This window comes from Bos javanicus, chromosome 23 (genome assembly GCF_032452875.1).
Source record: "Bos javanicus breed banteng chromosome 23, ARS-OSU_banteng_1.0, whole genome shotgun sequence".
Lineage (NCBI taxonomy): Eukaryota > Metazoa > Chordata > Mammalia > Artiodactyla > Bovidae > Bos > Bos javanicus.
Window position 1 is genome coordinate 39,598,060 of NC_083890.1, and position 22,083 is coordinate 39,620,142.

The following is a 22,083-nucleotide window of genomic DNA, read 5'->3' on the forward strand; positions in this document are numbered from 1 at the left end:
CCAATACTTTGGCCACCTGATACAAAGAGCTGACTCATTGGAAAAGACCCAGATTCTGGGAAAGATTGAAGGCAGAAGGAGAAGGGGACGCCAGAGGATGAGATGATTGGATGGCATCACCGACTCAATGGACATGAGTTTGAGCAAGCTCTGAGAGATGGTGAAGGACAGAGAAGCCTGGCGTGCTGCAGTTCATGGGGTCACAAAGAGTCGGTCACAACCGACTGACTGAACAACAATCCTCGGTTTAGTAATAGACCTACTTAGTTGCCTTAGGCAAACTTCCTCCTTGGCTAGAAGGAGAATTTATCAGATTTACGAAACTTGAACTCTGTAAAAGTTGGACAAAGACCCACAGTGGCTAGACTGAAGATAAGCAATCTTGTTTTATTCAAAATTAACTTGAAATGATCTTAGCCAATTATCCATAGCAAAATCAGAATGCCCAGCTACATATAAATTAGATGGTAACAAAATTGCAACTCTTCTCACCTCATAATTTTCCAAGACTTTATTCTGCAAAAATGTGAATCTCTTTGAATATTTCCTAAACAGCAAGTATCTAGAACCAGTAGGGTTTCATGTGCTTTTTTTTTTAATTGCTATAACTTGAACCAGTCTTCCTTTTCTTTCTCTTAGTAAATCCATAGGCCTACATAGCTAACACTGCTTTGACTCTCTTGTTAAATTCTAACCTAGTTACTATCCTTAAACTGCCTCTTTCCAAATGATCTTAGTTAGCACCATATTCTAGCAAATCAGACTATCAAAGCAAAGATCACAAATCAAAGCCACATAACTAGTTATTTCAGAAATGTCTGTCAGTGGTCACAAAAGAGCCAGAGGGAGCATATTATTTCATAGCATGAGATAGGGAGCGACTCACATGTGCTTCACCCAGAGTGCTCTGCAAAATACCCTGGACCAGGGCATCAGAACCTGCTGGAGAAGGAAATGAAACAGCTCGCTGGGCCCCACCCTCAGAGTTTCTGATTCAGTTAAGTCTAAGGTGGGGGCTCAAGAATTTATCATTCTAACAGGTTCACAGCTGCTGCTGCTGCTGCTGCTGCTGCTAGTCTGAGGACCAGTGGCCTAGAACTGAAATATTCATTACACGAGAGGCAGGAGAAAGGAGGAGATGATGATGGGAGTGAGAGTATTTGTCAAGTTCCTGTGATAGCTGTGGTGTGCGTCTAAAAATTATCTTATTTAATCTTCACAGCAATTCTGAGACGGTATTATTCCCACTTCACACAAAGCAGTTCGGTAACTTACCCTCCCATGTTCCCATGACTGGTAAATATAGGAATTGAGATTTAAACCAAAGCCTGATGGAGACACTGTCCTTGCTTGCATTCCCCCCAATCTCACCATGATTTCCATGTTATTAGAATGAAAGCATGAGAAAATACTAGAACCTTTAACAAACTAAAAATACTCCTATTGTTTCCTCTGAAGATTATCAATCCCATAAACCATAAAATTTTTTAAAGACTAGACACCATTCCATATTAAAAATGATCTGTATTTCACACAGTACCCAGGAAAGCAAATATTACAGCTATAAAATTTTTTCCCAGGTGCAGGAAAGATCTCTTTGCTTTAGTCCCTCATTCATTAATCACCCTCAGCACCCAGGAATCACTTGGAAACAACTAGAAGACTAAATCCTCTGTTGCTGCTGCTGCTGCTAAGTCGCTCCAGTCATGTCTGACTCCGTGCGACCCCGTAGACGGCAGCCCACCTGGCTCCCCCATTCCTGGGATTTTCCAGGCAAGAACACTGGAGTGGGTTGCCACTTCCTTCTGCAATGCACGAAAGTGAAAAGTGAAAGTGAAGTCGCTCAGTCATGTCTGACTCTTAGTGACCCCATGGACTGCAGCCTACCAGGCTCCTCCGCCCATGGGATTTTTCAGGCAAGAGAACTAGAGTGGGTTGCAACATCCTCTAGGGAACACTAGTAACTCCACAAGCAAGATGCAGGAGGAAGGTGAAAGAACACCCATTTTTGAACTAAGTAGTCTGGGCTTGAACTCAGTTTCAGCATCTGAATATATACTAAGTGCACTTGAAGCTTCCAGGTGTTTGTAAACCAGAGCTCTTAAACTCTAAGCCCGTAGTTTCCTCAAATAACTTGCCTGAGGTTACAGAGTTGAAAGTTTATAGCATCCCTCAATCCCTTCAACCTGGGGCTATGGCCACCAGTGTATTCAGATTATGCATGTCCTCTCTGGTCTCTGGAACCCCTTGGATTTTTTTAAGTCATTTGCTACTTACATCTTCTTTAAAATAACCTTTTATGTAAAAAAAGTTTTAAAAAAATTTAAAAAAAAAACCTTTTATGTAAAAAAGGTTTATGTAAAAAAGCTGTTTGTTTTTTTTAAAACATTTTGCATTATAAAGATATTGTCCAGTTTTACAAACTTTTAGGATCATAAAAACCTAATACGGGCCTCATCCATCATTCATGCTAACAAATAAAATTTAGAGAGTACATACAACGTGCTAGCAGTATGTTATATATTTTCACAGATTGTTTCTTGTCTCACCCAAGATACCCTATGAATCAGGAACGAAGAGCATGGATCTGGGGCAAGCAGCTTAATTCTGCACTGGTTTCTTGATCTGTAAACTGCAGGGTAAGAGGAAATGGGGGGAAATAGTTCTCTTGCAATACACATATTACCTGGGCTTTCCAGGTGGCGTAGTGGTAAAGAATCCGCCTGTAAATGCAGGAGATGCAAGAGATGTAGATGTGTCTTCCTGGGTGGGGAAGATCCCCTGGAGGAGGGCATGGCAACCCACTTTAGTACTCTTGCCGGGAAAATTCCAGGACAGAGGAGTCTGGCGAGTCCATGGGGTCACAAAGAGTCAGATATGACCGAGCATACACACACACACACACACATTACCTAGTAGGTATCCACATGTTCCTGCTTGTCCTTCCTTCATTTCTTTTTTAAAGGGAAATAGAGGGCCAAAAAGATTGAGTTAAAATCCTACATTTATGTGGCTAACAACACATGTGCTTTCCAGAAGAGGTGAACCAAAAGGATCTCCTTACTGGGGATGGGAAATGACTCAAAACCATCGAGGCTTTCAGTTAACACAGAGCTATCTATTTCCACAAAACAGGGCACTGACTAGCCTGATTCCAAGAGGCCTGATGCATATCTGAAATCCACATCCTAACCAATCTCTTATTAACCTAAATTTTCAGAAAATGGTGTTTTAGAGGTCACAACAGTTTCAGCTGTCACTTGTCTGAACTGTTTTGTTCCTTTTCCTACTTAGTAACGTCTTGTCACTGAACATAGAGTTTGTGTGCGTGTGTATGTGAGATATCACATCTTTCATCACCTTAGGACCACTACTGTGTTACATTTTCATTCATTCATGCCTCCTATGTGTATACTTTTCCAGACAAGGCCCATTTTTCTAACCTGATAGTACCATGAACACCAACGTGTAAAATCAGCTGAAACTGTCCTGGAATTGGACAAGTCGTATATTTTTTGAGAGATAGATTTATGAAATGAGTTTGTTTGGCTGTAATTAACTTCCTCCTTTAAAAAGGGAAGCCAAGATTAAACAATGAAACATGTTTTTTTCACATCAGATTAGAGAAGATGAAAATTTCCAAAAAAATACCCAGAATATCAAAGAAAGGGTTTTTTCTACACCATTGGTGGGACTGTAAACGGGCATAACACTCTGGAAAGGCAATGTGGCAACACATGACGCTTTAAAATGCACATTCCTTTTGATTCGGCAATTCTACTTCTAGAAATTCATCTTAGCTATATTTTCATATTTATGTAAGTACAAAAAAGTTCATTTATTAAGAGCAAAAACTGGTCCATCATTAGTAGGGGCCTAGTTAGATAAAATTTTGATATAGCACACCATAGAACATAATGCAATACTTAAAAATGAAGGGAGATGTTTATATTCTTACATTGAAACATGTCCACAAAACACTAGGTTAAATTTATTTTTTAAAAAGTTACAGATACCATTTCTCTATTAAGTGATGTCTATGAATATATATCCATCCATGTATTTCTATAAGGACTTCCCTGTAGCTCAAACAGTAAAGAGTCTGCCAGCAATGCAGGAGACCCAGATTCTATCCCTGGGTTGGGAAGATCCTCTGGAGAAGGGAATGGCAATCCACTCCAGTATTCTTGCTTGGAGAATCCCATAGACAGAGAAGCGTGGAGGGCTACAGTTCATGGGGTCGAAAAGCGTTGGACAAGACTGATGACTAACACTTATGTATTTCTATATATTAGCACAGAGAAGGAGTCTAGAAGAGGGCACAGGTGGATCGTTCATATCATCAATACTTCGAAAGATTTTCTGTTTTAAAGCCAGTACATGTTAACATTTAAGATTGGAAATGAGTCTTTAATTTAAAAAGGAGAAAACGAATATGGAATAGGAGAGAAGACAATGTCACGGTATTTCTAGTAATTAAATTCTCTACCCCCATCAGCATATAGAAAGCTGATCACCACAATCTCTGCATTGGGCTGAGGTCTCAGTCTAAGACTGAAAGCCATTCTGAATTGACAAGTGAAGAGAAGAGAGAAGTCAGCCAAACAACTTCTTCTTCTCACGCTTCTGCTGGGGGCCTTCATTTGCCTGTTGGCTTCCTATTTCTATAGAAATAAACAAGGAACAAAAATCTTCCACATGTCATCCTGCAATTACTGCAAATGTTGAGGAAGTACTTGAAGTTAACTGGAATACCACCTGGAGCTGGCACAGATGCCCCTCCTCATCCTAGTACTTTTAGAGATGGGCAGTTAGGTGAATGATTTGCTTGGCATGGCTGAGTGGGGCTCAAAACATGAACACACAAATCCCTCCCCCCCCCAAAACAGTTACACTCACAAACAGGCAACTATGGTGTTATATACTTCACGTGCTTTAAAATGGGGATATTTTTCATGACCGATTTGGGTCATTAATTATAAAGAGGAAAAGTGAAAGTACTTGGAATGACACCTCGCCCTAAGTTGGATAAACGCTTGCTGCTGCTGCTATTATGACAATAACAATGATGATTAATGATACTGGGTTGCTTTCCTGCATTTCAGCCCTCGGTGAACTTCAAGTCCAGGTGGGGCAAATGAAAATATGCCATCTTTTCATAACCTTCTCTGTGAAAAAGAAATTAAATCTCGTTCTATACTCTACCCTGACACCACATGGTTTTTTCTAAGAGAAAGCAGAAAAGCCTGAAGTACTTGTTCAACCAATGATCAAAGTCAAGAATGTTGTGCAAATAAAGCTTGCTCCAAAAGAATTGTGTCAACCAAAGCAGAGGAGGGGGGAACAAATTGATTAATATTCCCACATTGGGCAGAGCACTGTGGGTGAGTTTTTAATGAGTAACCTTGTTCTTGTCCTCTAACAGAAAGATAACCTTCATTCAAATAACATAGGGCCAGTGAGTAGGAAAAAAATGAGATTTCAACCAATTTTATTCTAAAGAACAGAACTCATACTAATAGAATTTGTAAAGAGCCAGTCGTGCATGCTCAATCATGTCCAACTCTTTGCAACCCCATGGACTGTAGGCCAAACCAGGCTCCTCTGTCCATGGGATTTCCCAGGCAAGAATACTGGAGTGGGTTGCCATTTCCTTCTCCAATAATTTATATAGAAACAGGCTTCAACTCAATGCAGAAGAAAAATATAGTTTAGAATTAGAATTTCGAATCACTGAATAGCCAGTGTTATTGTTTGTCTCAATCCTGATGTTTTCAAGCAAAATCTACATGATTATACCAAAGGCAGTAGAACTTCACACGCCTGCTGTATTCCAGGTACTGTGCTATGTGCTTTATCCAGATTATCTACTGCACTCTTCTCTCCAACCTTAAAGGTTATAGATTTATTATTTTCCCTAAAGTATATAAAAGAAAATGCAGACTCAGACTACCCGAAGACGTAAATGGCTAGCACCTGCTGGTCCAATCCACTATCATTTCTGACCTGGATTATCATGAAAGTGTTAGTCGCTCAGTCGTGTCCAACTTAGCGACCCTGTGGACTGTAGCCCGCCAGGCCCCTCTGTCCATGGGATTCTCCAGGCAAAAATACTGTAGTGGGTTGCCATTTCCTCCTCCAGGGGATCTTCCTGACCCAGGGATTGAGCCCAGGTCTCCTGCGTTGTAGGCAGATTCTCTACCTTCTGAACCACCAGGGAAGCCGTCTAACCAGTTCACATGCTTTCACCCTGGCCCTGTGGGCTTCCTAGGTGGTGCGGTGGTAAAGAATCCGCCTGCCAATGCAGGAGAGGCAAGAGACTTGGGTTCCACCCCTGGTTCAGGAAAATCCCCTGAAGAAGGAAATGGCAACCCACTTCATCTTCTGTGCAGCTGGCAGGGTAACTGTGACAGTTAATTTTATGTGTAACTTGACTCAGCCACAGGATACCCGGGTTTTGGTTAAACATTGTTTCTAGGTGTGTCTGTGAGGGTGTTTCCAGATGAGATTAGCATCTGAATTGGTAGACTCAGTAGTTTCCACGTTCTCCAGGTCTTTGCTTACGTACAGTCATCCCTCTGCCGCCATGGGGTGGGTTAGTTTCAGGACCCCCAGCAGATGACAAAATTCGTAGACGCTTGAGTCCCTTATATAATACAGCATAGTACCGTTGACCCACTGTACCCACTGTGGGTATAGTGTACATACCTTATAGTGTACAGTGGGTATATTATACCCACTGTTATAGTCAGTGTTCTGCATTTTGCATCTGCAGAATACAGAACACTGACTGTAACACATTATCAGTGAGACTTTCCTGACCACCTAAGATAAGATAGAAATGCCCTCCCCTTTCACTTTCCTATCCTCCTCCCCCTGCTCTGTCTTGGGAGCCCATATTATCATCTGACTTCTGACTAACTTGTTTTTGTCTGTGTCTTTCTCTGACATGTGACCTCTCTGAAAAACCAGACCCTAATCTGATTATTCACTACGGAATCTTCACCATCAGAATGATGCATGGCACAATAAACCTGTGTTGAATAAATGAAGCCCAGACAACCAGATTTGACATCTAGTCTCCTAAATGTCAAGCCATTTTCTGGCATTCAGGAAAAGAACTTCTTTCATCAGAAGGGTAGGGGACTGGGTCTAAGGTGACTTCCAATTCCAGGACTGTGATGCCAAGACACCATCATTAGGGACTTACGAATAAGGTTCTATTTGCTGCTCTTTCCTCCGACCACATTTTACCAGTCTCCTTGAATAAGGATGTGGTAACCATTAGGCAATGGATGAGATCATAGGTCCAGAAAGCCACCTCCCCCTTGCGTCATCTCTAATCCATTTCTCAGGCTGCTACACTTTGCTCTTAATTCTCAGATGCTATCTGACCTGCAGTTGCTCAGTTGTCAGTAGAAAAGCAGAGTACCAAAATTTGTGCTTTTAAACCAGCAGCTTACCCGACAGACACAAAAGTCATCATAGTTCTATCATTAAAACTCTAAACAAACATAAGCAGCAAGTATATTGAAGTCATTTGCAAACAAACAAAGACAAATTCACCAACTCACTGTCAATCATCCAAGCTAATAAAATTAAGGGAGAACATAAAACCAAGTTGCCAAGTCCATATATTTTAATACCAGAAACCAACAGAGCCAGAGCAAGAGAGGGTGCTGACCTGGCAGAATTTACTTCTGCCTACTTAATTCTAGAAGAAGACAAGGGAATCCAGAGAGCTGGAGATTTTTAAAGCATCAGGAAAGGCTGGCAGGTTGTATGACCAGAAGAGTCATACTAAGTCACTTCAGTCGTGTCTGACTCTGTGCAACCCTATGGACTGTAGCCTGCCAGGCTCCTCTGTCCATGGGATTCTCCAGGCAAGAATACTGGAGTGAGTTGCCATACCCTCCTCCAGAGGATCTTCCTGACCCAGGGATTGAAACTGTGTCTCTTATATATCCTGCCATGGGGTGTCTCTTAAATCTCCTGCCTGTCCATGGGATTCTCCAGGCAGGAATACTGGAGTGGGTTGCCATGCCCTCCTCCAAGGGATCTTCCCAACCCAGGGATCAAACTCACATCTCTTACCTTCTCCTGCCTTGGCAGGTGGGTTCTTTACCACTAGCACCACCTGGGAAAGCCAGAAGAGGGGAAGGAAAATTGTTCTAAAACACTGCTGGAGTACGACGCCTCGTTATTTCCAGCAGTTTCACAGATTCACAATAAAAGATGCTTAAAATGATAGTAAATATATCAAGACAATAAGTAACGCAATTATGATATTCTTATTGGGAGTTAGCAGCTCTTAACAGTATTCATAGTTTGAGACACTCTTCCATGTCAATCATCTGCATCCACCAGAAATGCATTCCTGTTTTCACTTTCCAAGTTGTACTGGGTCTTTGTTTCTTGTCTAAGTCCTACTTGGAGGTCTTCAGTTGAAACATCCAGCCAGGAGCCACTCTTTGGACAAACCCAAAAGAGAAACTTCTCTTTCTCAATCCTAGCCTCTAGTTTGTGGGTGTTGCAGAATAGCCGTGAGTTGAAATCACCTATATACCCACCTCTTTATAAAAGGCTAATGAGGAAGCAAGTCAAGTCTTTACAGGATTCCTTCCTCTAAAACATTTTTGAAAAACAGAACAGCTCAGCATCCTGACAGAATTTAGGAAACAGAGGAATAATAATGTTAATTTACCAGGGGCTTGGGACTGTGCTAATTGCTCTTTAAAAGTCTTTATCGAATTTGTTACAATATTGCTTTTGTTTTATGTTTTGGTTTTTTTTGGCCAGGAGGCATGTTGGATCTTAGCTCCCCAGCCAGGGATTGAACCCACATTTCCTGCATCGGAAGGTGAAGTCTTAACCACTGGACCACCAGGGAAGTCCCCAGGGATTCTCCTTGGATGCTGCCTATAACACTCTAAGATAGGTACTACCATCCACTATCCCTCCTTCCATGCTATAGGTGAAAAACTAAGTTTTATAGAAGCCAAAAATTTGCATAAAGTCATATACCAGTAAACAGCAAAGCCTGAACAAACGAGCCTGGGTCTTCCTGGCTCTGTATCTGCGCTTTAATCACCATGCATGTGACACTGGAAGGGAGGAATGGAGGTGGGAATAGAAAAATGACCTTCCCTTCTCTTTATGCAGGTATCGGTTTGAATCCAGGAAAGAACCATTATTCGTTTTTTGCTTCATTTGAAGGTGCTAAGTAGCTTCAGTCATGTCTGACTCTTTGCAACCCTATGGAGTATAACCCACCAGACTCCTCTGTCCATGGGGATTCTCCAGGCAAGAATACTGGAGTGGATTGCCACGCCCTCCTCCAGGGGATCTTCCCGACCCAGGGATTGAACCCATGTCTCTTGCATCTCCTGCACTGGCAGGCAGGTTCTTTACCACTAGCCCCACTGGGAAGCCCTACACACAGTACACAGTCGATGTGGGTGCACATGTGTGTGTATGTATGTACTCAGAAACATACACACACATGCATGCACACACACAGCAAATTTTCCAAACTGTTGGTGTCTCCCAGGCCATATGTGGGCTTTGCTTAAAGGTCACCCAGCAGGCCCCAAGGAAAAGAAGGGCTTGGTCTAAAAAGCTTTATATTTCCTCTCACTTTTTTAAACACTGGAAAATCCATTTGGCTCTGAGAAATGAATAGTAAAAGGAGCTCTAACTACTTAGGGCCAACAAAATGTAATGGAAAAAAGGCAAGAATATGGCTGGACTTTATTTTCTTTTTGCTCGGCACATCCTGTCTTTAATCTGAATGGTAAATAGGCCATGCCAACATACCAACTCTTTTCAGGTGAAATTATCTAGGTTATAAAAACAAGCAACAACTGTGTTTTCATTATTCTTTAATTCATGGCTGACAGAAATAGCTTGCAAAATAAATCAGAGAGGCAAATATTGCTCACAAGGGAGCAACCCACAAATTTTCCCTCCTTTGATAACCGATTTTTATGAAATTTTTTTCCTTTCACTTGAATTATAACTGTGTGGTATTATCTGAAAGAGTGTGTTGCAAAAGCTAGGAAAGTTGCATTATTAAAATCCACGGGGGAGGGGGAGAGAGAGAGAGAGAGAGACTTGTTCCATATTATCAGTTAGTAGACTAACATCCCTGAGATTTTGTCCTTTAAGTTCAAAAACAAGCAATCCTTGTTGATGCTTGGTAGAAACCAACACAATACTGTAAAGCAATTATCCTTCAATTAAAAATAAGTAAATTAAAAACAAAATTTTAAGGGAAAAAAAAGAACAAGTAATCTTGCAACACCTCTCTCTGTAACCCCACAGCATCAACCTCTTTGGCTCCATGATACACCTAATGATTCATGACCTCAATCAGGCCAGTGAGAGCCCCACCCATTTTTGTCCCGATTATTTAGCTTTCCTTCCTTTATACAATATTTTCTTCTCTATGCTAAATCTGAGCAAAAAGTCTAACAGAAACTATCTTCCCAAACAGAACATGGTAAAGCTTCCTTTTAACAAGAAACTAGATATATCAAAGGATTATTTGAAGCAACATCTATCACATTGCTTTCTCTGGATGTCATTAAATCAAGAACTACCTCATGGAATAAGTTAAAGCAATATTCTTCCATGCACTGGTTGTAGGGAAATTAATAGTATTCCACTTAAAAAAAAAAAAAGGGGGGGGTAGCATTAACAGAACAGAAATACTTCATCAGGAGAAGTTCAACTATGTCCCTTTGCTTTCTTTCTAACCACAAGGTTTCATAGAGTCTCTAAAATGCAAACATGCATTGCAAGCCTCCAAGAGAGGAATGTAAAATATATCTGATTCCAAGCTAACTTGACTCTGAAACACTTTATGCAAGGATCATCCCTTTCACAGAGCTGGAGGTTCACAGAACACACGTAGGTTGGGGAGCAGCTACTTACAGGCCAGATCTGAGCTGGCTAACAGCCAATGGGCAAGTCAGACACCTCATCTCTGTCCACTCTGCTCTCCCCAAGCACACGGATCATACTGTTTCTTAGGGGAAACAAGACAAGGATAGAATGGAGAAAAGTTCACTGAAATGATGAAAATACAGCACTATATCTAGCAGGAGAACCATTACATGTAGACATTCCTCTCTAGAGAGGGGGAAGAGGGAACTCTCTTAGCAAGACCATTTTAAATACACGGTATGCACAAGAGGGCTTTCCCAGCCAATAACTGGGAAAACGGCATCCGATCACACTAAAATTGGGAATTAGGAGTATATGGCTTATTTTAAGATGTCACAGGTTTCTTTTCAGCCTTGAAAACACAAAACACATTTAATATCTTTAATTTGAATGCAAATCAAAATCCGGCAGGATCAGACACATTTTAAGCTAGTATTTTTAACTGGTTTTTCACATCAGTAACCCTTAGACACATGTTTTAACCAGTTTTTAAAATGAAGAAAGAGATAAGAGCTCCAACAAAACAGTTACAATGGTATTTCAGGTGAAGTACTTCAGGTATGAACTGCAAATTTATAGACACTAATGTCATCAGACACACAGTGATGGCTGTGGTCACTCAGTCACGCCTGACTCTTTTGCGACCCCATGAACTGCAACCCAGCAGGCTCCTCTGTCCGTGGGATCTCCCAGGCAAGACTACCAGAGTGGGTTGCCATTTCCTTCTCCACGGGATCTTCTTGACCCAGGGATCAAAGTCGCATCTCCTACATTATAGGTGGATTCTTTACCCCGATCCACCAGAGAAGCCCAATAGAGCTTACTATTTTGATCAATCACATTGGGAAGCCAGGGAAGGTTCATAATTATAGCTATATAGAGTTCCCAAGTCAGAACAATACAAAAATACCAAGCCATCTGACCTTCTACTTTTGCATACTCCCCAACAATGGGGACATATGGATAGAGATGACAGAATAATCTAATTGTATTAACCCCTACTCCCAAACTGCTAAAGGAGAAATAAAAACTATTTGTGCGGTCTTTAACTGGGAACTTAGATCTACAGAAACAATAATACAGAGGCATCAGTTCCTCGTGAATATGAAATACGGCCTTTGCTTGTGTGTGTGTACTCTTTGCCCAACACTGATGCACACATTTGACTTCTGCTCTATGAGATCTCTGAAAAAGTGAATCTCATACCCTGCTTTTAAACATCAGTAACCTTCAGACAAAAATTTCCATTCTGGCTTTAACCAAACATTGCTTCTGACTCATTTGTTTCAAGGATTAGCAAGGGTCTGAAACCAATGTGAGAAAGTCAAAGAAAATAGTTTTGAAGCACAACACTCTGAAACAAAGCAAGACCAAAGGAAACTGAAGCTGCCCTGTGATGACAAGGCCATTTCCTCACTTCCTGTAAAGCAACTCACCCTGACAAGATGAGGAAGAACCAGGACAAACACCCGTTTAAACTAAGGATGGATTAAGAGTCAACTAGAAGAGTTGCTGCTGCTGCTGCTAAGCCACTTCAGTCGTGTCTGACTCTATGCAACCCCATAGACGGCAGCCCACCAGGCTCCCCCGTCCCTGGGATGCTCCAGGCAAGAACATTGGAGTGGGGTGCCATTTCCTTCTCCAATACATGAAAGTGAAAAGTGAAAGCGAAGCCGCTCAGTTGACTCACAGTGACCCCATGGACTGCAGCCTACCTGGCTCCTCTGTCCAGGGGATTTTCCAGGCAAGAGTACTGGAGTGGGTTGCCATTGCCTTCTCCAGGAAGAGTTGAGCATCTACTTAAACTAAGTTGGGCATCTCGGCATGGTAGAAGGAGAGCCTGATGCCTAAATTACAATAATCACATTTTTGCTTTGGGAGGCCTTGTATGGTCTGATTAATATTTAATATTAATGGTTAATATTTATTATACAATAAATGTAATAATCACCAAACAACAAGTTTTACAAGTGAAATTCGCTCAGTTGTGTCTGACTCTTTGCAACCCCATGGACTATACAGTCCATGGAATTCTCCAGGCCAGAATACTGGAGTGGGTAGCCTTTCCCTTTGCCAGGGGATCTCCCCAACCCAGGGATGGAACTCAGGTCTCCCACATTGCAGGCAGATTCTTTACCAGCTGAGCCACAAGGGAAGCCCAATCACCAGACAACTGTGGGTTTAATACCCTTGACTTGTGAGGGAAATTTTTTTCAAATTTGTGCATCAATGTTGAGTAAAGAATACACACACATACACACTTACTGAAGCCTCCTCCCGTCTACCCAATTATCACTGAACACCCTGGCCCCACACCCCTAACCTCCTGCTCTTTTTTTTCTAAGCCCCTATTTCCCACCACCTCCTCCGTCTACCCAATTATCACTGAACAGCCTGGCCCCACACCCCTAACCTCCCGCTCTTTTTTTCTAAGCCCCTATTTCCCACCACTCTATAAAGTTACTATTTATCATGTAACTCTTTTGATAGAAGATAAGATCCTAAGTGCAAAGAACTCAGCTGGGTTTTGTTTTCTGCTACATCCTACTGCCTAGAACAATTCCCAGAACAAAGATGCTGCTTACTAGATACCTAGATATCTGTTGAACGAAGGGATAAATGATACTATTCTTTGCCATCTTTGGATGCTACAGTTCAAAACAAAAGGAAAGGATTTTACTCACTTTCCTTTTTTTACCTAAGAATTATTCCAAGCTTTCTCTCTACTCTAATCTTCAGTCCAAAAGAATTTAAGAAAACTGATATAAACTAGCTGGAAAATGTGTCAAGTTAGTTGAATAAATTAAGAAAAAAAAGAGATGGAGTAAAATTTATTTCACCTTAACTATTTTTTAAAGTATGCTTAGTAAAATGCCTTTTTATAAATGATTCTAGAACTTCCTAAATAATTCCTTTCTTCTCACTCCCCTTGATTTGAGCAGTGACTACTGTAACTAAACTGGTCGATTTCCCTCACAAGTCAGGGCTATTAAACCCACATTTGTCTGGTGATTATTACATTTACTGTATAATAAATTAGCCATTGGACCATACAAGGTCCCTTCCCAAAGCAAAGCTAAACGGGGATTATTGTAATTTAGGCATCAGGCCCTCGCTCCACCATGCTGAGTTGCCCAGCACTCTTCCTAGTTGACTCTTAATCCATCCTTAGTTTAAAAGGGTAGCTGATTCAGCTGTAGCAATAATAAAATGTGATATCATGTTTTCCAAGGCGGGGAAAAAGGGTAGCTGATCCAAACACACAGGAGGGAGGTGAGTGCCATAAAGAGAGGAAAGATCATTCAGTTCTGGGTCTATGAATATAGGCCCAGAGAAGCTTTATCTTACTACGTTTTCATTTTTTTATGAAAAATTTATCGTTATTTGAAATTTCCCAATGGGAGACACAAACAGAAATGTGTTGAAGCCAGGTGCAGCCCAAGGGCATCAGCTTACAGGCTCTTGTTTACAGCCTCAGAGCAGACAGCATGGCCGTCAGGAAGCCCACTCCCACTCCTAAAGCAGGTGAGGCTCTCCTGCGGTACGCGGCGTCGAGCCACCCAGATTCCACCGAACTCCTGGCAGTTCCTTCCACGTGCACATCTTTTCTGTGGGGAGCTCTCACTAGCACACAGTAAGAGCTCAAAAAATGCTTGAATAAATGAAAATCTGAACAAGATCACCTGGTTCATACTTCTAGTAATCCCATGGAACCCATCAGTCTGTTTCCTATCTTTATTCTTTAACCACTGTGTCCATAGGGTCGCAAAGAGTCAGACACACAACTGAAGCAACTTAGCACATTCTTTAACCAATCAACCTTCAGGCGTACATGCCATCAAGGTCACCGGCACGGATACCAAAGTGTCAAACTAAAAGAGACAAGCCCACCCCTGAAGATCTATAGGGTGATATCTATTATGAGGAATAAGCAGCATTCAGAATATTATGAAAATAGGAAAAAAAATTAAAAAGATTTGACAAAGTAAAACAGTTGCATACCATGCACTTTGTAGGAGATGAGCACGGAGATGAAAGAAAATTCAGCAAATTGCTACCTGATTTCTCCATCATTCAAAACACCTAATGAGCTTCTTACAGATGGTAGTTAACTAAGGCAAGTTAAAAATGTCTCTATTTTGTTCCTTAGCTAAAGCGTTAAGAATAGAAAGGCACAGCTTATGCAACCAATAATTAAATTTCATACACATGTTACACTTTGCCTAAACCCCAGCAACTATCAGATTTAGCATTCAAAACAGTATTTGGAATCTTATCCAAACATGGAATCGCTCTCCCAAGCAGGATCATAGGGTAGTTTGGCTTCTCCTGAGCCACAGAAATATCTCCTATACTTTTACAATTTTTCCCTTCATATTTGTTCATGATGAAAGCATCAAGGAAAACTTACAGCTGTGCAAAAGATGCATCGGCATTCCTGGAGCGTGGTCATCTTGTCCAGAGACTGCTCACACAGGCAGAGTTTGCAAGTAACAAGGGGCGCCAGGGCCAGGTCTCCAGGTGTGGGATTTTCAGCGGCCGTCATGGTCAGACAGTGGAGCCTACCCACTGAGCCCATCAGCTTGTCCTCAGCCTCCTTCAGTCTCCTCAATCCCTACGGAAAGGCCCAAGGCAGAAAACATCCATTGATATAGCTATTGTTTAATCAACATCAGGACGCAGCAAATCCTCCCCCTCAGTGATTTAAGGCTACAGCGAGTGCATTTCTGAGAACCATGGGCTAGAGAGCTAGCCACCTTGGCAAGCTATCCCTGGAGTTCCGAAATGTAAGGTGACCTCACTGTCCTGACTCACTCAAGTGACCTATGGAAATTAAAATACTACGAACAGACACACCATTTTGGAATGGCATTGCTATGATCAATTTAACAGACTCAAAAAACACTTAGAACATCACTCAAAAAGTTAAACACGTAATTGCCATACGATCCAGCAATTTCACTTCTGGGTGAACACCCAAAAGAATTGAAAGCAGGGACTCAAACAGATGCTTGCACACCCATATTCATAGTAGCATTATTCACAATAGTCAAAAGGTAGAAAGAAACAATCCAAATGTCCATCAATGAATCAATCAATGAATGAACAAAATGTGTTATAAGCATACAATGGGATACTATTTAGCCTGAAGAAGGAATGATAATCTGACACATGCTACAGCGGGGATGAACTTTATAGACATTATGCTAAGGGAAATAGGTCAGACACAAAAGGGCAAATATGATTCCATTTATATGAGGTACCTAGAACAGCCAACTTCACAGAGACAGAAAGTAGAAAGGTGATTACCAAGAGCTGGAGGAAGGGCAAATGGAGAGTCATGACTTAATGAGCGCAGAGTTTCTGGAATGATGAAAAAGTTCTGGGAATAGAAAGTATGATGGTTGCACAACCTTTTGAATGTTGTGATTATAATGTCACTGAATTATACGTTAAACGGTTGAAATGGTAAATTTTGTTTTGCATATTCTATCCCAATAAAAATTTTTTTCAACATGGTATCAGTGTTGTGTTCCTTCACATGCATCGCTTTACTTAATCTTTTACAACCGCAATGATCATTTCCTTCACTTTACAGATGAATTGAGGTCCTGAGAAGCTGCACAATCTGCCAAAGTTCTCAGAGTTTATTCACAACACAGCAAAACTCAAACTTCTATCTTTTGAGGCCAAGTCCAGTGCTCTCCCATTACACCAGAACTGCCTCACAGACGGATATTATGTGCAGAGATGGAGCAAGGAGAGAGGGCTATAAGAAGGGGAGAGTGAGAGGGGAAAAAAGATGGAAGGAGACCTGAATTCCATGACTACAGCTATCATTAGATCACTGAAATTGTACAAGAATAAAATCTGTCTGTACAAGTAGCATGACTATAGGAAAGGATATTTCTACACCAAAAAACAAAAATTATAATGGAAGCCCTTCCATTAGATTTTTATTCACAATATCTTTATTTTTATTCATATAAAAATCATATAAAGATAAAATCATTAAAATATCATATAAAGATAAAATCATTAAAATATCATATAAAGATATTCATAATATCTTTATTTTTATTCATAATATCTTCTGATTAAATAAAAGCAAAATCTTTAAGTTCTTACTATTTTAAAAGAGTATCTGTGCTTAGTCAATCAGTCACATCTGACTCTTTGCGACCCAATGGACTGTAGCTCGCCAGGCTCCTCTGTCCACGGGGATTCTCCAGGCAGGAAGACTGGGTGGGTTGCCAAACCCTCCTCCTTAAACGAGTATGGGCAATTCTGATAAATTTGGCCACAAAAATAATTATATCCTCTCCTTCCAGAAGATCCAGACTCTCTTCCTCCCAATTTTCAGGCAAAAAAAAATTATTTTACATATTCAGCACTTGTTACACAGCCTCACAGTGGCTTAAGTTTCATTATATTAGTACGAAAGTACTAAAATAAGAGAGTGAAAAACAGACTGGATTAGATAGAAAATCTATGAGATCTAATTGCATTAACTTTCTTAGTGTCATATCAGAGTCAGCAGTTTCTAACTCTAGTGACCTGAAGTGTTTAAGGTTTATCACCCGTTCCTTGAGAAGCAGTAAAAGATCTGATTAAAAAGAAATTAAAAAAGAAGCTAATCAATGATTGGCTTCCAATATGATAGGTATTTCTTGGGAAAAGACCAATATGGTTCAAGACACCATGCTCTTATTCAATCAACTATTGGTGACCTATTATTCAAGAGCAAATTAAATTCAAAACAACCTGTACATCAAATTCAGGATTTTTGAGTTAAAAAAACCCAAAAAAACCTCTTTAGGGTCAGTTACGGTAAAGGTGAATGATTTACTTCTTTCCTGTCCCCAGTTTATACTTACACAGCTACTATCTGCTTTCTTCTCAAGACTTCCTCGTTGATAACACACATCATCTTACCAACAACGTATTCTCATCCATCTTTTCCCAACACTACTCATACAACATATTCTGAATTATTTTTCCCCTCAAAAAGAGAAATCCCAAGTCACACAGCAAGAAGAAATGCAGCCAGCAAATGCTTCCTGAGTACGGAAGATGGGAAGTGACACAGGCCAGAAACATCCCACACCACAAATGTCAACTACACCAACAGCCCGTTCAGAGGAAGCTGTTGAGAATTGATAAATCCTGTTGCTCCAAACCTAACAAGAGAGCTAGGTGTTCTTCAAGAAAGTCATTCATTTCTCACAGTCTCAAACTATACTATTTTTTAGAAGGAGACATTGAACAGGCCAATGTACTCGAAAAACGAAGACATAATGGGATACCTCTTAGAAGGTTATGTCTTCAAAACAGTCTTCTTTTAAGGCAGGGTGGGAAGGTGTGTGAAATCAAAGCCATCTGAAATTTAATCTTGTCTCTTGCCATATACATAAGGTTTTACTCCATAGTTTGTGAGTAACATGTCTATGGGCTATGGAATCAAAGTTGTAAAAATAGAAAAAATCTAACATCTCCAAAAGTTTCCTCCTGTACCCTTTATTTATTATTGTTGTGTTTGTGTGTCTGCTCCGTGTCTGTGATTAAGAGGAGTTAACATAATATCTATCCTTGGCAAATTTTTCAATATGCAATTCAATTGTTAACCATAGGCATCATGCAGTTCCATAGGTGTATATTTAGTTATTTAGTTCTCCACTATGTACATTAACTATGTAGTTTTTGGTCTGTCAATCTTACCTCAATAAAGTGCCTTAAAATTTAATATATATAAATTTAAAGTATATGTATTATATGTGTGTGTATACATATATATGAAGTTTTGTATAACATAAAAACTTCTTACAAAGCAGAGACTTATTTTGTTATAAAAAACAAAAAATTCCAAGCATTCCAACCAAGGCAGAACTTGTGACTGAGACAGGAAAGAAGGCACATATTTCATCTCTTTGAGATGTGAACAATTCAAAGCAATTCATCAAAGAAGAAGTGATTTATTTTTCTGTGTACAATAACCCCAGTTCCCCAAAGTGATGGTTTTCAAATAGTTTTAAAGCAATGGAATTTTATAAAAACAAAATCTTAAGTACTCCGCCACTGGATAAAAGAGAAATTATATAGACTAGTGCCCATGGAAGCAGTACCAGGAAGATCCCAGCCAGGTGCCCTTGACCTTTTCCTCAGCAGTCTTCCAGGCACCATCGCTGAAGCTGAAGGCTTCACCAGGCATGGTTCAAAAGCCTGCCTCTTGGTTTTCACTCTGGGAAAAACTGGTAATGAATGTTTGAGAAATGAATGACTCATAGTTGCACTCCATAGAAAACGAATATCCAGCAAGAAATCTTTTCACCATTGACTCATTAGAAATTGAGCTCTTAAGCAATAATCAGGAGAATCCCAAAGTCCTCTAAATGAATCTCCCCTACACTTGAGATGTCTGTGAATAACTCCAAGATGTTCTATTGTTTCTTCACCTACGTCTTAATAAGATTCACTGGTCTCCACATAGAGAACAAACTTATGGTTGCCAGGGGGAAGGATGGAGGAAGGGATAATCAGGGAGTTTGGGACGGACATGTACACACTGCTGCATTTAAAATGGATAACCAACAAGGACCTCCTGTATAGCACAGGGAACTCTGCTCCATGTTATGTGGCAGCCTGGATGGGAGGGGATTTGGGGGGAGAAAGGATACATGTCTATGTACGGCTGAGTCACTTTGCTGTTCATCTGAAACTATCACACATTGGTTGTTAATCGGCTATACCCCAAGACAAAATAAAAAGGTAACAACAAAAAAAGATTCACTGGTCTCCATAACCTAAAACCACCAGCGGCAGAACTCACTCCCAGAAGCCTGGCGTGCTACAGTCCATGGGGTCGCGAAGAATCAGACGTGCCTTAGCAACCGAACAAGGCACGGCATGAGGCACAGAGGGGATGGCCAGAGGCTGACGGACCCTCTCAGGGAGCATCCTCATAGGCACACTGACAACACACACGCTCCCCTCCAGGTTTCCAGGAGTCTTCCTTCCAGAGCGCCCATGACTCACTCTCACTGTCTTGCTCGACTTGTTTTGCCTCATACTTCACATTTTACCCAAGCAAGTGACTTGAACATTCCATCCTCCAGCTTGATTTAAAACAGTAACAATTATAATTACTTTTACAGTTATTACATACAAGTGTGACTAAGCTTCTTCTTGGATGCTAAGAACCCAGTGAGAAAAGAATTTTGGTAGAGAACGTAAGAGTCATGACGGAAAAAAGAAAAACCTGACAAGCTGACTTCACGTTCGAATGTTCTGAAGTTGGCGGCAAGGCTGCGGGTGCACCGGGAGGGCAGGCTTCACCCAGAATGTAGATGTCTACCTGCTTAACTGTAAGTAACCACACAGCGCAACAGATTAGTGCAAGGAAGGAAAGTGTTAGTCGCTCGGTCATGGCCGACTCTTGGTGAACCCATGGACTGTGAATTGCCCAGGCTCTCTCCAGGCAAGAATACTGGAGCACGTTGTCATTTCCTCCTCCAAGGGATCTTCCTGACCCAGGGATCGAACCTGGGTCCTGCATTGAGGGGAGAGTCTTTACCATCTGAGCCACCGGGGCTCTAAAACATCTGATTTTGCACTAAAAAGCCAGGAAAAGGGGATCAGCAGTTCTAGCTACTCTCTGAGTGTCTCCTGCACTACAAAGTGTTCATTATATGAGAAGTAACTACCTTTTGATAGGAAAGAACAGGAAAGTCACTTTTTCCCTCCTGTGTTTTCATTAGAATTGCCAAAGAAAGGAATACTTCAGAAACTGTGCTGGAAAGCTCAGGATGTATAAGGAATTTTCATATTCTGCTGGCCGCCTGAAAAAGCAATCTGCTCCAAAAAATGCAGTGGGTGAGACAGCCAACTTTCGAAGTATTTTTAACTAATGTAGTTTATGTCTGTTTCACTACCCAAAATCATAGCTGTTATTCCTCTACACAAAAAGATAATGTGATTGGAGAGGATACTGTTTTACTAGGAGACTCATCTGGCTATTTAGGAATTCTTCCACCATCTGCAAAGACTGTAAGACTCGGATAAACTGGTAAAGCACAAGATTAAAGGGACAAAGAGAAAAAGAAAGCTAACACAACCAAAGGGCTGGATATTACTGATGTAATAGAAATGTTAGCTTATGTAAAAATCCAGTTGATCTATAGTGAAGGGTCTTAATTCCAGGCCATGGTAAGAAGTCTAAGACTAAACAGAAGACGAGACACATGAGAGCTGTCAAAATGTTTATGTGCCAGTCAAAGATACTGAGTCGTCCCTGAAAAAGCTTTCATAAAAGATATGAATGCTTGACAGTGAGAGGGAGCTAACAAAAGGAAGCATTTTCAGAAAGGGGAGGTGTTGGGGAAGGTAGGGCTGAAGTGCTGCCTGTATAATGGAGAGAGATTCTGAGGAAGCCAATACTCTAGCACAGCAGGAAGAAACAATAATCCAATGGTCCCATTTCTACCTTGTTAGGAAAGCCTTCCCGATATCAACCAAGACTGACATGTCAGGCAACCAGCTCAACACAATCTGAAAATTAGTATTGTGTTGACCTTGGCATTTCTATCCAATGCAATGATTAATTTCACTGCTGGTTCACGTTCTCAACAAAAGCTGTTAGTGACTCAAATGGTACTTACTGAATCTAATAAAGTGCTGACTATCGTCAGCCACTGGCCAATTGCTGAAGTTCTACCCTAAATACAGTCTGGAATGGAAGGTAGACCAGCAGGCTGGTAGAGTAGCAAGGGCTATCGATACTGGCAGTAAGTGGGGCAAGGATTTATGTGGATCTCCATACTGACGAGTCTTGTGACTCTCCTCCTTTCTCGCATCTTTGACCCACTCTCTGGCCATTCAGGGACTAGATGAATCAGTGTACAACCAGTAATATCAGAAAAATAGTTCTAATACATGCCTTGAGAGGACAAGAATAAATGGGAAGACAGTCAGCCTCACTAGTAATCACAAAAATGCAATTCCTCAAGTATATTTTATATCTGTTTTTCAAAAGGATAATGCTCAAGACCATTAAGTAGATACATCACATATCAGATACTTTAACAGGGCTTCCCAGGTGGCTCAGTGGTAAAGAATCCGCCTGCCAAGGCAGGAGACATG

The 22,083-nt window shown here is 40.9% G+C and overlaps 1 protein-coding gene across 2 annotated transcripts in view; it reads right to left on the reverse strand.

The window, feature by feature from the left end:
* Positions 1–22,083, reverse strand: part of RNF144B (ring finger protein 144B) — a 158,973-nt gene that overhangs the window by 59,593 nt on the left and 77,297 nt on the right. For both annotated transcript variants that reach the window (XM_061398753.1, XM_061398752.1), the window contains exon 2: positions 15,359–15,562. In XM_061398753.1, coding sequence (XP_061254737.1) covers positions 15,359–15,526 — 168 coding nt within the window. In that variant the 5' untranslated portion in view covers positions 15,527–15,562. The remainder of the gene's footprint in view (positions 1–15,358; positions 15,563–22,083) is intronic.